This window comes from Primulina eburnea, chromosome 2 (genome assembly GCF_022965805.1).
Source record: "Primulina eburnea isolate SZY01 chromosome 2, ASM2296580v1, whole genome shotgun sequence".
Taxonomy (NCBI): Eukaryota; Viridiplantae; Streptophyta; class Magnoliopsida; order Lamiales; family Gesneriaceae; genus Primulina; species Primulina eburnea.
Window position 1 is genome coordinate 1,894,869 of NC_133102.1, and position 14,161 is coordinate 1,909,029.

General features: G+C 37.0%; 3 protein-coding genes across 4 annotated transcripts; 1 reads left to right on the forward strand and 2 right to left on the reverse strand.

Moving 5' to 3' along the window:
• Positions 1-888: 888 nt before the first annotated feature.
• LOC140817895 (uncharacterized) lies at positions 889-4,868 on the reverse strand. The gene is made up of 7 exons (XM_073177693.1): positions 3,032-4,868; positions 2,617-2,707; positions 2,367-2,524; positions 2,185-2,239; positions 2,017-2,096; positions 1,847-1,940; positions 889-1,761 (listed from the first exon to the last, which is right to left on the reverse strand). Exons 1-7 carry the CDS (start codon positions 4,607-4,609, stop codon positions 1,055-1,057), a joined length of 2,763 nt encoding a protein of 920 aa, XP_073033794.1. The 5' UTR covers positions 4,610-4,868; the 3' UTR covers positions 889-1,054.
• A 982-nt stretch (positions 4,869-5,850) lies between these two features.
• Positions 5,851-9,055, forward strand: LOC140817909 (actin-like). 2 transcript variants are annotated; one of them, XM_073177706.1, is made up of 5 exons: positions 5,851-5,928; positions 6,841-6,912; positions 7,039-7,432; positions 8,086-8,699; positions 8,795-9,055. In XM_073177706.1, exons 2-5 carry the CDS (start codon positions 6,853-6,855, stop codon positions 8,858-8,860), a joined length of 1,134 nt encoding a protein of 377 aa, XP_073033807.1. In that variant the 5' UTR covers positions 5,851-5,928; positions 6,841-6,852; the 3' UTR covers positions 8,861-9,055. The 2 variants fall into 2 exon arrangements, with proteins under 2 accessions (XP_073033807.1, XP_073033803.1); XM_073177702.1 differs by having other exon boundaries at positions 5,884-6,003.
• Positions 9,056-10,900: 1,845 nt separating this feature from the next.
• LOC140817904 (probable protein phosphatase 2C 23) lies at positions 10,901-13,790 on the reverse strand. Its single transcript, XM_073177698.1, has 4 exons — positions 12,244-13,790; positions 12,023-12,136; positions 11,380-11,644; positions 10,901-11,286 (listed from the first exon to the last, which is right to left on the reverse strand). The coding sequence occupies exons 1-4, from the start codon at positions 13,633-13,635 to the stop codon at positions 11,171-11,173; spliced, it is 1,887 nt and encodes a 628-aa protein (XP_073033799.1). The 5' UTR covers positions 13,636-13,790; the 3' UTR covers positions 10,901-11,170.
• Positions 13,791-14,161: the final 371 nt, after the last annotated feature.

The following is a 14,161-nucleotide window of genomic DNA, read 5'->3' on the forward strand; positions in this document are numbered from 1 at the left end:
TATATGTTAAAAAGAGTTATTTCATACACTAAAGTGCATGATTTATATTGTTTAAGATATGAGAGTGTGTTTTCTATTAAGATATTAATTCTACGAAAAATAGGTAACATCAATAAATTTTATTTTTTTCAAATAAAAGGGTGTTTGATCAAAATTATTTTAGTTGAGATAACGTGTTCTTATATTTTATAAACTGTTTTAAGAAGGTTATAAGTTGCTGAACAAAACCTGCTTCAGCTTAGAAATAACAAATATAAAAGATAGAGATAAAACCTGCTTCAGCTTAGAAATAACAAATATAAAAGATAGAGATATATAGCCAATAATATAAAATATAAGAGAAATTATTTAGAGGACTGCAAATGGATATGAAACACAACTTTATCATCTACGATAATAAATTAATAATTTATTTAAAATATTTTTAGACAAATGAATTTTCTCTCGAGCATAAAAGACTATTTTAATTTTAATTATTTGGATAGACTAGATTAAATATTAAAATCGAATCGGGCCTCAGGTTAACTAGTGTCTCGCTTAAGGAATTGGGTTGGGCTCAACTTTTGGAAGTGGACTATTGTAGAGCTAACACTAGGCCCGTTCAATGTTGCTGAAAAAGAAGCAGGACGAGGTTTCTGCACGATGATATGTGCCAAGTATATTTGAAGAAGAAAATACGTTAGCTTTGCAATTTCTGTCAACTATCGCCTCGATTGATTTAGGAGTTTGTAATAGCAAAACTTTGAAATACTTTTTTTGTTTTGCATGTTTTTCCTTCCTGATAACAAATGCTGAGGGTCATTTATTTTCCTTTCATTTATATGTATATATTCGAGGAACAATTATTGCATTACTTTTATTATATGTTTTCTATCAAGGAATGGAAATTCATCAGTTTTCACTGTTGGGGTGTTCAGATTTGTATCCTTTTCTGAACTGATTGCGAGCATCGAGAAATTAGAAAAAGTTCCTCGCCAGAGGAAAGGAAACATGGTTTCTTGAAGAATTATGTATTTGCTGTTGAGAGTAACAAAACTCAGATCAACCTAACAAGCTAGTGGTCTCTAAAAAGATTTGCCTGACGACTAACTTTGACAGGGAGTCCAAAATTCTGGTAAACCCGTAGTTCACCTCCCAAGCTTGCTGTAACAACCACCATTCCCCATGCTGTTGCATGAACAGTTTGGCTGCTGCCCCCATCAAACAAATTCCAAGAAGACGACCAAGACTGGGACGCAGAACTTCCTGAAGCAGAAATGGAGGACGGGTCATCGTACCTGAGAGATTGTGAGGACGAACCAAAAGACTCACTCATGCCGATGCCTGGATCTATACGAGAAGAATTAGCGAAATCGTCTTCTGCAGAACTTGTTATACGCTCAAGTATATTGTTTTTCTTGGGAAGAGGTGGCAAATGCCTCCTACTAATCGCACCAGCCAATCTATTGTCTTTGGTGGGAGAATTACTAAGAGACTGCGGTGGTGTAGCATTGGACCGTTTCGAATGTCTTTTAGAGTGTATTTCCACTATAGGTGGCTCGTTTCTTATACTACCAGGCCATGGAATTGCAACCGATACATCTTTACAATTGAAGTGCTCATGGGCATGGATTGTTACTCCATTTCTTCCTTTCCCACCACCTGGATTCTTGGATTCGTCGAGCTTCCAGATATAGACCTGAGAGTCTTCACTGGCGCTGATTATGTGTTTTCCATCTGGACTGAATGAAGCTGATATCTGGCTGCTGGTATTCCGAAATCCTTTGTGGTAAATGAGATTTTTTGTGTGAGTTATGATTACACTATTTCCTGAAGTTTCAAATGGATGTTTTTAAACCAACCATACCTCTAAGTTTTTGAACGAGCTCTAACCCATTCAAGATTCGGATTCGAGAATCAGCTGAAGTAATGAGCACTTCAGACGAGTTCGAAGGAGAGAACTGTGGAGGAAAAAAAAATTAGCCACTCATTACCAATTTCTATATGGGGATGGAGCTGTAGGATATATATGCCCACCTGAAAACCTGTAATTTTTTTCGCTTGAACCTTTTTCTTCTTCTTGATTTCGATTTGATCTTGTTGTTCCAATTTGCAATCTATGTTAAAAAAAACACATCAAACATAAGATCTGAATTTGTGGGCTAAACATGTTTACGAACATTTCAATTTGTTAGGAATTCTTACCTGCATCAATACTATATGTTCGATAGCTGCCTTTGTGAGAACCGATGACAGCACCCTTCAAATACGGGCGGAACTAATTTCAGTGCCTTATTTGTATTTTTGTTGAATGAATGAAACAACCATATATGTAATGTTTTCATCGAAAATCTTATATTGTACCGTTGATAATTCTTGTAAGGTACCTGGCCATCAGGAGTGTAGCAAGCAGCTGTTACCATTTCATTAAGATCTGTCCAATCCACAACTTGACGGTCTGGTACGCTCCAAATTCGAACCTTTGCATCAAGCGAACCACTGATGAAGTAATCGTCGTTAACTGGATTGAACTGTATGCAGGTTACTGCCATACCATATTCTCATTATAACCAAATTGTGATCCATGTAAATAATTTGATTTGTGATTGATGAATGCTCTATAATATTGCATCTCACCATAGTCATTGTGTGCAAACATCTTTAAACAGCTTTTAGATTCCAAGTCCCACATCCTAACTGTCTTGTCCATTGAAGATGAAAGCAGTAGCTACATGGATTATTGGATTCTGAGTTAACTTAATTTGATAATTGATAAACATTGATAACATTTTAAAATAATCGAACCTAAAGACCCCCTTCATCACGGGTTTACCCGATTAGTTTGTGAAAAATTCCATAAAGCTTTGAGTAATTAAACACAAATTCAGACAGATTCTAAAAACTAAGCAAATAAATCTCTTCTTTGTCGAAGAATTATATTACATTTTTTCGGCCTTGTGATAAACGAACGTCTTAAAATATTTCCTGGTTTTAGTCTATCTGATGTGTTCTTTGTCCATTTTTAATATCAACTACGGTAGATGAAGCTGACCTGAGATTTCGACCATGAGAGATCCAATACATCATCTTGGTGACCTTGGAAAGTGCAGACTGGTTTTTCTGAAAGTGCAAACACCGTTTCTGGCACGTTAACATAGTCGGGTATTTTGTGGCCCTTTTTCTTATTCGTCTTTCCTTTTTTCCTCCTTTCAGATGGCGTAGGAGTAATCTCTGCAAGTGGAGGCCGTTCTGAAATAGTGCCAGCCATAGGGTGAACAGGTGTGCCGCCAAATGAACTTGAATCATCTCCTAATCTCGCGGACATGACATCACATTCCTGCACTTCCCACACGTGGATCATCCTATCTTCTCCTGCACTTGCTAGGAAACGTGCATCATAACTGAATCTGATTGTCCATATTGATCCTGAATGGGCTTGAATCACTTGAGACATGTGCAATGCTGTGAATTCTTTGTAGGATTTCCCCTGTTGACGAGCTTTAACCCATTGAGATGATGCAGTCTTGGGATCTTTCTGGTCTAGTACTGCTGAAGCTGAATGCTCTTGTTCTTTGTCTACTATTAATCCACTCATTGAATTTGTTACCCCCAGCTTGATGTTTTTCAATATTGCAGCACCCCTTCGTTTACTGTTTCTGAAACTCTTAGAAAGATAAGAGTTTTGGGCCATTTTATTTCCATTTTCATGGATACATCTTGATCCGTTTTCACGACGCATCAGCTCCTTCACGACTGGTGAATATCCAACAGACCTTTCAAACTCCTCCATCGTAAGCTGCTTCCCTGTCTGAACATCACTAAACTTATTCCACATTCCCTCTTCATTGTACTCTTTCACTATAAACTCCTTTCCAGTGTCCAAGTTCTTTATCAAGAAGAACGAACCAAACGCCCCATCTGATAACACAGATTGCATTGCCTCGCTAGGCGGCATTGATGTTCTGTTTTTCGACCTTCTTGGAGATATTCTAACAGTATTTGTGTATGGACACACACCTAAACTCAACCCGAATTGCCCTGATGATGTTCTAGTGAGACGCTGTTTTGATTCGGGGCCGATAATCTCCTCTTTTCGCTGTTTTGTTTTTGCAGAAAATGCTTCTATATCACCATCTGATCTCGACCTGACAAGCACAAGTGGCATAGAATGTGAAGGGTCTTCTGGTTTTAATTCTTCGGTGGAACAAGACTCCACCTTTGTTGTGGAAACATTTGCATTCCTTGCATCGTCCCTTCTCGAAATCGTTCGAACGACTTTCGAGCTGGCAAGCCTGAGGACCTCTTTATTGCTTGACAACCCCATCCCTTGTAAAAGGCGCTTGCGCCTCTCATTGACATCTCCTGGTTCAGCCATCCACATGCCATAGCCATCCATCAAAGATGAAGGCTTTCTAATAGAAACGATAGAGCGGATGCCTTTGATCGTGGCCGAAGAGACAGCCGAAACAAAAGACATCCGGCTATCCTCAAAATCATCATCATCTGACCCTGAAGAGGCCAACTCCAATGAAACAGCTGAAGATATCCGGTCAAAAGACTCGAAGAAACGGTCATCGTCGTCGTCGTCTTCGAGACCATCCCAATTCATGGTTAGCGTTCTTCGATCCATCGTAGCACATTTCTCAAAATTCCGAATAAAAATAATCAGAGCAAGAAATATCTGAAAACAATCAAGAAGTATCCATTTGGGATTCGTTCCATCATTTTAATCACATGAAAAATTGTTCAAGAACGCATATTGTTTGGTGAATTCTTGGCAAGAGAGTAAGAAGTGGAAAATAGAGAAGAGGAAGGGAGCAAAAAAAGGGACATTAGCATACACCGTTACATTTGTCTGAAGAAATGGACAAGAAGAAGTGAACGACAAAATATCGTACAACTCTTTGTCTCTCCTCACGTAGAATATTTAATAATAATTAATGCATGAACTGATTTTGATTAAGCTCCGTAATAAATTCATAATATAAATATATTGATTCTTTTTATTCTATTTATAATTTATATTATTGTACGACCTCAGAATCCTACCATGTTAGTTGTTACCCATTTGACTTTGCATCATCTTGATTACCTAATTATTGCTATTATTAAATAAACGACATCATAATTGTTGCATCCCACGAAAATAAGTTCAATTCCCCTCTCAGGGTATTGATAGGTTGGCACTCGGTGACTTTTGAAAATGATACTTTTCTTGGTGTGAACTGTGAAGAGCATAAAAAGAATATGTTTTTCGTGAAACGAGTCGACTTAATCTATACATATCTAACATCAAAATAATATTTTTCATAAATTGAATCGAGTTAAAAATATATCTCACTAAATTAACCTGTGAAACAGTCTGATAAAAATTTTGTAATAAAAATATACGATGGCCACCATAACATGGAAGTTGGAACCACTGTGTTTGCATTTTAGAAAGACTCCAAAATTCATCAACTGGGTTGTGGATAGGACTAAAATCAACTATTACAAGTTTACGTAATATTTCATGTTAATTAAAATTATTTCAAATCCATTCAATAATTATATTATCTGAAATTCGCTCTATTTTGTGCAACTAATACCTAAATAAGTAAGATATGAATTTAATATTTAATTGTTAATAATAAAACTATAATCAAAATTCATAGATTTCAAATTCATATCGCTAAATACAACGATAAAGAGGGCAGATTTATTGTGATAATCAGGGTATAATTTAAAAATTAAAACAAAGGGTGATATTATATACCACAAATCAATATCAAAGATGACCAACATGAACGTCAATCGAAAAATGGTTAGAAGCCCAACGGGCCATGATATGGGCATGGATCTTAAAATATGCCCGTTTTTCCATAAATGCTTTTCTTCTATATATAGGAATTATTTGTAGTAAGGCACGAGTCTATCGGAGATCAAGCGGCACTCTAGTGGAATTTACAGGTAAATTTCGATAGCATTTTGCGTTCACTCGTTTCCCATTTTGGATCAGCAACATTCTCTCGCTCTCGAAACACGGTAATATTTCCTCCGTAGGTCTTCTTTATTAGTACTCAAAGAGGTGATCGACTTCTCTTTTTGATTCTGAGTTCGTGATCTCTTTTTGTTGTGCGTAAGGTTGTGATCTTGTTCGGATCATCATTTGCTTTTCCTTTAGTTCCTCCGCCTTTTTTTGGATAAATTTCGATTTCATGCACCTTTTTTACTGCTGTGAATGTATGAGATCTCTGGTCAGATAATGTTTAAGTGGGGAATGCTGCAGGATTGAATTTTGAATTTCGTTTTAATTGTTGAAATTGCGATTGATATGATCTCTACAATAGAGGAGGATTTCATGCGGATATTCATCTTTCGATAAATCTGAGTAACTGCTCTATGTTGTTGGATTCTCTGGGTAAAATGTTCTGTTAATAACAAACAAAACGAGAAAAGAAGGGTGAAAAATTCGAATTATGTCACGTTGTTTTTTATGCCATTTTCCTTTATTAATTTAATATTTCTTTGTTAATAGACATCTATTTCCCTTCATGGTGGCTATGGTTTTTCACTTTCTGCAGCGGAGTTTTACGTTGTTTAGATTTGGTCATGTCGTATGTAGGTTTTGGCTCATGTCTTGTAGCATATTTGTGTTCCTTTTATGCAACCAAGACATTTTATGTTTGTGTACAACCAAGTAGAACGCATAAATTTGTATCCGTTTATCAATGGCAAGGCAGGTAAATAATTTCCGGAAAGGTGATTGATCGGTCACACAGCTGCTGATGGGCTTCTGAATCATGAACTGTGATAGATTGTGTTTTCATTATAATCAAACTTTATAGTATTGATGGTGCCTGTAATTTTCTTTCCCTGCAGGTGAACGGGTAAATGGCGGATACTGAGGACATTCAACCACTTGTGTGCGATAATGGCACGGGAATGGTCAAGGTAATTATAATTCTAGTTATGTTTCCGATCCTGTTTATCTGCATATATTTGGATGAAATTCCTGTTTTAATAGGAAAGAACCATGTCTAATTGGATCCTTCTTACCGTGATTACTGATGAATTTAGGCTGGATTCGCTGGAGATGATGCTCCAAGGGCTGTCTTTCCCAGCATTATTGGTCGCCCACGACACACAGGGGTGATGGTTGGCATGGGGCAGAAAGATGCGTATGTTGGGGATGAGGCCCAGTCCAAGCGTGGTATTTTAACTTTGAAGTACCCTATTGAACATGGCATCGTTAGTAATTGGGATGACATGGAGAAGATCTGGCACCATACTTTCTATAATGAACTCCGTGTTGCTCCAGAAGAGCACCCAATTCTTCTCACTGAGGCACCCCTTAACCCAAAGGCAAATCGTGAGAAAATGACCCAGATAATGTTTGAAACCTTCAACTCCCCCGCCATGTACGTCGCTATTCAGGCAGTTCTGTCACTTTATGCCAGTGGCCGTACTACTGGTGAGTTGACTCAGTTTTATTCTCAAGATTTGTCTGCTTTTAATGGAAGTAGAGGAACAGAACTGAAACTGTTTGGATTTGTTAGTGTCATTTGGTTTAAGTTATGACATTTTATGTGGTGACTAATTTAATTTCACATTTCCTTGGTGCTGAATGTGCAAACTGTTCAGAAATTTCTTGTGATGGACATTCATTAATACCGATAATTTCTTATGCAAATCACAATTCAAGAGAGATATCTTGTTTCATATTTGGAAATGATGACCCTTGCTTCTCTTGAACCTGTTTTCTAGTCGCTTCAAAGTAAAATTTGAAAACAGTGATGAATATTGTGACATAGGAACAACGTGAGTATAGCCAGCCAGTTGTTTAGTTGTTTTATAAGCACCGTTGAATAATATTTTTCTTTTTCTGCTTGTTGCTTGAATGTTTCGGAGTGGCTGTATTGATGAAAATCGTGCAATCTTTCTCATGAGACGGGAGCTTTATAAAACCATTTTCTTATTTCCATGTTTTTAGATTATTTGGTGTGCCAACATGAGATCACCTTTGAATCTCTAAACACATTACTTAAGACATCCTGGTACCATTTTTAATAAGCAAAATTCATATACTTGTATCGTGTTTTTAAGTAATCACTTACTTTTGTGCAGGCATCGTTATGGATTCTGGGGACGGTGTCAGTCACACAGTCCCTATTTATGAAGGCTATGCCCTGCCCCATGCTATTCTTCGTCTTGACCTTGCTGGTCGTGACCTCACTGACCAGTTGGCCAAAATCCTCACCGAACGTGGCTACAGTTTCACTACCTCTGCTGAGAAGGAAATTGTCAGGGACATGAAAGAGAAGCTGACGTACATTGCTCTCGATTTTGAGCAAGAAATGGAAACTGCAAAGACAAGCTCATCTATCGAAAAGAACTTCGAGCTACCTGATGGGCAAGTGATCACTATCGGAAACGAGCGTTTCCGATGCCCTGAAGTCCTTTTCCAACCTTCCATGATTGGAATGGAAGCTGCTGGTATCCATGAGACCACATACAATTCCATAATGAAATGTGATGTTGATATCAGGAAGGATCTTTACGGGAATGTCGTCCTGAGTGGTGGGTCTACCATGTTTCCTGGTATTGCTGACAGAATAAGCAAGGAAATTACCGCGCTGGCTCCCAGTAGCATGAAGATCAAAGTGGTGGCTCCGCCTGAAAGGAAGTATAGTGTTTGGATCGGTGGATCCATCTTAGCTTCCCTCAGCACCTTCCAGCAAGTATGTCCGAACTTCATCGATATCATTTTCCATCTGACTTGTTATTATAACTTTTTCATTAATACCGACTTTATTTTTGTTTTGCTTGGGTGCAGATGTGGATAGCAAAGGCAGAATATGATGAATCGGGGCCATCGATTGTGCATAGGAAATGTTTCTGATCAGAAACAAACATGCGTGTTTTCAGCGTTCTTGATTTCAGCTTTTAATCTCCAAATTCATTGTGTTGGTTTTATTGTCTTTGTAATGTATTCAGGAGTATATCAGTGTTGTGGTCTATGTTGATCTTTATTATGAATTTTTGGATGGACATAGAATATTATTAAGCAATAGAGGATTATATATGTCTGTTACTATATTAAGATACTGATACTTCTTAGCACGTAAATGTATGCTGCCAAGGGTTTCTGCACTTATTTAATCATTATAATTATTTGGAAAACAGTGTGAACTTAGGATACTTCGACATTTGAATTAGAATTCCAGATTTTCCAGTTTACATTTGAATATTGTTTCCATGGAATACATTGTAGCGCTCACGATGAACATCAGTTTTTCATGAATAATACTCCTTTGTTGATGTATCAAATGAAATGTGCAATTTGGTGACGATTAACCAACCATTAAAATGTGTATCGCAGACAGAGGATCCAAATTCATATAACAGAGTCAGTTTGTGGATATATCCAATGGCTGGTACTCTTATTCGGGGTTTTACGGATTCCCTGAGTTAATATGGTACGGAAGTTATTTTTGTGTTTAATGCTCATTTTTCCTGATATAAACGTTTCGAATGTGATTTTGACTTGTTTAATTGATTGTTTATTCTGATGTTTAAATTTCAAAACATCTCCTTCAACAGAAATCAATAAGATTTATGTCTTTGAAAATGTTAATTTCAAATCAATCTTTGGAACAGAGTAATTTAAAATTTTAGCGACTCAATTCCTTTTTTGGTTTTAGAAATTTGACTTTTGAATAAGTATTGAGAAATATAGTGTATTTTCGGTTTCTTTTTAGGAAAATTAAAATTTATAATATTGATAAAAAAAAAAAAAAAGCAAGAAACGTGGAACAAAAATAACAAAATGTTTTAAAAAAAAAAAAAAAACCAAAAACAATTGCCTTAAAATTTTAAGACCTCGTATGCTTGTGAAAGTTTTCCAGTCAAATTTTATATTTTCAAACAAAAAGTTGGGCAAACTTGGAACAGTTTACATCACCTTGAAAATAAGGTAAATTGTGATTTTGACATATTTGATTATTTCACGAATCTGCCCGCCTATTCAAAACCAAGAAACCAAGGGACGCAGAATTAAATAAAATTGCTATAAATTATTGTGGCTGAAACGTTCTACACCATGTGGGTTTGACAAATGCGAAATTCTAGTTTACCTCCATTTAAAGTCACCAAAAAATTCAACTACTTCCCCAAAGTGTAGGAACCCTTCAATTTAGATTAGCTCTACTTAAATTACAAAGGGTCCATATTATTTATTGATATGGTATTTCCGAATTTATTTCTCTCTTTTTTAATGACAAAAATAATTAATATTTTTTTAATAAAAAAAATATTTATTCACCTCAACTTCACTAGTTCCAAATTTGCAATCAATGATGGTGATAGTTTTCAACATTTAAGTTTGAAAATAAATATATCACGAGACGTCAGAGGCACCAAAACCACAAGTAAAGTACTCCATAATGTTGACATAATCATTCAAGAATCTACACTTCCATTTATTAAATACCTACCAATCTCGATTCTTCCAACCAAAATACTGATTCAACTATTAAATACACTCTCCATTCAAACTTTTGCTTTTTTATATTAAGAAATCGAGCTAATTATATTAATGTTTTCATGAATCAAAATATCCATCTCCTCAATAAAGATGTAAAATTTATTATTATTTTCTCAATACAAACATTACTTTGTTTTGCAAAAGAAAGATTCAAGTTTGCAAAACCACAATACAAATGTTTCTAAAGATTGCTAAAATATTATGCACTTTATTGAAAAATGGCTCCGGTGAGACTTTTATATGCCACAAAGTAAGCATGTATTAACCACAATTCAGAGTACCATCCCCGAATACATGGAATTTGTGCGTAAAATAGAAGAGATATTTCAAGCATACGATGTTTTTTTTTTAACCAGAAGAAATATTTTCGTGATATTTAAGTGGCATGGGAACATATTAAAGCAAAAACAAAAAAAACAAAAGAATCTTGGCCTCTCTATTGAATTCACGAGTTTAGATTTACATTTCTACAAGGAAAATGTAAAGCTGATCAGAACTACTAGTTTTCAAGATTTATATTGCATGAATTTTAAGGGGAAAATTTTGGGGGTGTCGGCATTTATAAATCCCCAGCAACTGGTATGGTATATCACACATTTACAATAATAATAAAGCTTCCTATATTTTTTTTCTTGGTTGTATGTGTGTGTCTGATTCCTGACCTAGTCACACGGAAGATCGCCATATCCTCCCTTCGAATGAAATAATGATAATTGAGACGTCATCGTGGTATTTGCGACGATCCCCTTGTGGGATATCGAGTAATTCATGAAAATCCATGCCTGCCAATTCAATCAAAAGTTCATGGTTATCAGATAAAGAATTTTTTTTCTAAAAAAATTTCATGAAATGGTGTCAAGAATTCGGAGTTATACCGGCTTTTTTAGCAGCACGGAACAGCACTTCTTCGACCAGATGCTGAGCTGGATCGCCCTCTGGGAAAGTTGACATGAACATCTCGACTTCAGAAACAGCTTCTTGGTTAGTGAAGTACTGGTAAAGGCCATCAGATGATAGGATCAAGAACTTGTCTATGGGATCTAATCTGTGGTGGCATAGAGACGGTGAGCACGTGATGTAAGGGTGCGTTCCGACGTAATCGATTCTGAACATCTCGAGTAGTGCATTGTTCCATTTGGGCTGTAAAAAACACATCCAATCAGAATATGTATTGAATTATCCGCAATTTGGAAGTTATGCATGCATAGAAATTCTTGAAGATTGCCCCAGATTATGCCACTATAATGGATTATACAAGGGAACTATAACTGAAGGATTTCAAATCAGATAGCAACTCTAATGCCACGTACAGATTGCTATACTGCTCAGGCAATCACAAGTTACATCCAACAATCTCTCTGAAAATATACTTATGGCAATCGATCTCATAGCTTGTTTATAATACCAAATACATTTGTTACCAATTTGATCACTACATTGCGCAACATAGACCATTGCTACTCTCCATCAATTTACAAATGTGGCAGATGAATTTTTGTAGCTTACAAAGATGAATACCTGTTTGAGAAAGCCTGCCCCAAAAGCTCGGGTAACCTTTAAAGAACCTTTCACTCTCTCGTTATAAACAGCAAAAGCATCGTCTGGATGTGCATTTCTGATCCTTCGCACTTCCTATGATGATCAACAATTACCACATAAAAATTGAGCATAAGAACGAAAAAGCGAACAACAAAACGTAGAGCTTAAAGAAACAGAGACTGACTAAAATATGCTTCTACCTCTCTAACAGATGTGCTATGATCCATTGTTAGCTGACAAGAACTCAAATTGTGAGTGTGTTCGTATTCGTAACCGTATAGCGATTCTTCGGATTGCTTCCTCATTTTCCCAACTTGAGAATCGGTCTTGGCTAACACAGCTCGACTGTCACCGACATTAAGCAAGTACACATCATCACCTTTCATCACCATCACCAGAACACAAGATCCCATCAAAGATAACTCGGGATTCTCCATTAGCATCATGTCTGCTATCTGTAAATACGATGCTTCGGTCTTCCTCAAGGCCTCGGATAACGCTTTCAACACCCCTAAATGATTAACCGCAGCAGGTTCCAGATAGAGCAATTTCTTCCTCAATTTCAAGTCCAGCTCCTCTCTTTCCTCACAATCCAAACTTTGAGAACAAAATGCCGAGCTATTAACCCCGTTTTCACAAGACTCGGACTTATCACACCATAACAGCCCCTTAAGTTCCTTGGAAACATTGCAATAGAGATTGTTCAATAGAAAATTAGTAGCATCAGGGCCATTGAATCCATCATAAATCCCAACAAAAACCCAACTATGTTCTTCGGAAACCACGATATGCACTCTGTCCTCGCCTGCTTTGCCCTGTGCCCATTGCACGTTTTGACTGCCGAAAGATTCATTACCAACATCATCGTTATCATCAACTAAGCTGAATTGGCTGCTTAGATTATTGCTAGTAATCGTGCTGCTGCTATTACCACTCAAGGTAGCAGTATTGTTCTCTTTACTACTCGATTTTTTAGAGAAGCCAGGTCCCCATAAAGATTTTGATATCAACCCTTTCAAGTTTTTTACCAGATCCCATTTCTTGGATTTGGGCTTGTATCTTTGCAACTGATCGACCTGATTCTCCAGAGGGCCAGAGATGAAGCTGCGTTCAATCGGACCGGACAAGAAACCGCGCTCAATCGGGCCAGACCCAAAACCTGTATTCCTTAAAATGGGGCCCGAACCTTGAACCTTATTCCTCAGAATTGGGCCGGACCTCACTGTGGATGCGGAATTTCTCGGAATCGGCTGCAAGGGAATGGAAGAAAATAGTTGTGAGCTTTCAAAAGCTGATGCCTTGTCAATAGAAGTTGGGCCGTTGTCGCACGCACAAGGGTCCGTCGAGAGGTGAGTGAAAGCATTGGCGGATATGGCGGCGCCAGAGATGGTGCGGAAAGCCGCCGTTTGGCATGCCAAATCGTCGAAAGGTTGGGTTTTGTGATGTGGGTCGGGTCGGATGTAGGCAAAAGAGTGACCTAACCCTTCATCCAGGGAATCCGACAAGCACATGGTGATATCGTGGCGACGGCGGGAAATCTCGCCTGGGTCTCCGGCGCAGCAGAGGCTGAGTTTTCCTCCTCCATTGCCCATCTTCTCGAGAAATCTTTAAACCTCAACAGATACAAAAAATAGTTTCGAAGAGAGACTAAAAAATAGAGAAACTGAAGGGGAGGGTTGGATTCGGAAAACCTGAAAGCTCACGGTTTAGTATTGGCGAGAGAATGGAGAAGATAAATGACGTGAGAGAGAGTTGACTTTTAGATAGCTTTGAAAAGTATTATTAAAATTTGATTTCTTTAATATGATTTTGGTGGGCAGAGGGTTGACAATATTAATGATATGTATCTGTGTGCTTATGCTGTCCTTCTAGAAACCGATATTTTCAAAATTATTTTATTACAAATACTTAGTTAAGAGATCAATATCATAAAATTGACTTGTAAGATTATTATATATATTTTTTTTTTAAGATTTTGAAGGGCAATTTATTAATCTATTTTTTTTTTTAAAAAAAGGGCAATTTAGTTTTATTATTGGAAGGAAGAGCAAATAAAAGGAAATTATGGTTTCTCAAACGATGGTTTATAATCTATTTTTAGAGTATACTATGTAGAAT

Excerpts from the sequence above, each read along its gene's own strand:
- LOC140817895 (XM_073177693.1), bottom strand. The coding sequence starts at position 4,609 with ATGGATCGAAGAACGCTAACCATGAATTGGGATGGTCTCGAAGACGAC. Across the intron at positions 2,708-3,031 it reads TCTCATGGTCGAAATCTCAG|CTACTGCTTTCATCTTCAAT; the intron begins GTCAGCTTCATC and ends TAATCCATGTAG. Across the intron at positions 2,097-2,184 it reads AACATATAGTATTGATGCAG|ATTGCAAATTGGAACAACAA; the intron begins GTAAGAATTCCT and ends TTTTTAACATAG.
- LOC140817909 (XM_073177706.1), top strand. The coding sequence starts at position 6,853 with ATGGCGGATACTGAGGACATTCAACCACTTGTGTGCGATAATGGCACG. Across the intron at positions 6,913-7,038 it reads ATGGCACGGGAATGGTCAAG|GCTGGATTCGCTGGAGATGA; the intron begins GTAATTATAATT and ends TGATGAATTTAG. Across the intron at positions 7,433-8,085 it reads TGCCAGTGGCCGTACTACTG|GCATCGTTATGGATTCTGGG; the intron begins GTGAGTTGACTC and ends ACTTTTGTGCAG.
- LOC140817904 (XM_073177698.1), bottom strand. The coding sequence starts at position 13,635 with ATGGGCAATGGAGGAGGAAAACTCAGCCTCTGCTGCGCCGGAGACCCA. Across the intron at positions 12,137-12,243 it reads ATAGCACATCTGTTAGAGAG|GAAGTGCGAAGGATCAGAAA; the intron begins GTAGAAGCATAT and ends TGATCATCATAG. Across the intron at positions 11,645-12,022 it reads GGGCAGGCTTTCTCAAACAG|CCCAAATGGAACAATGCACT; the intron begins GTATTCATCTTT and ends TGTTTTTTACAG.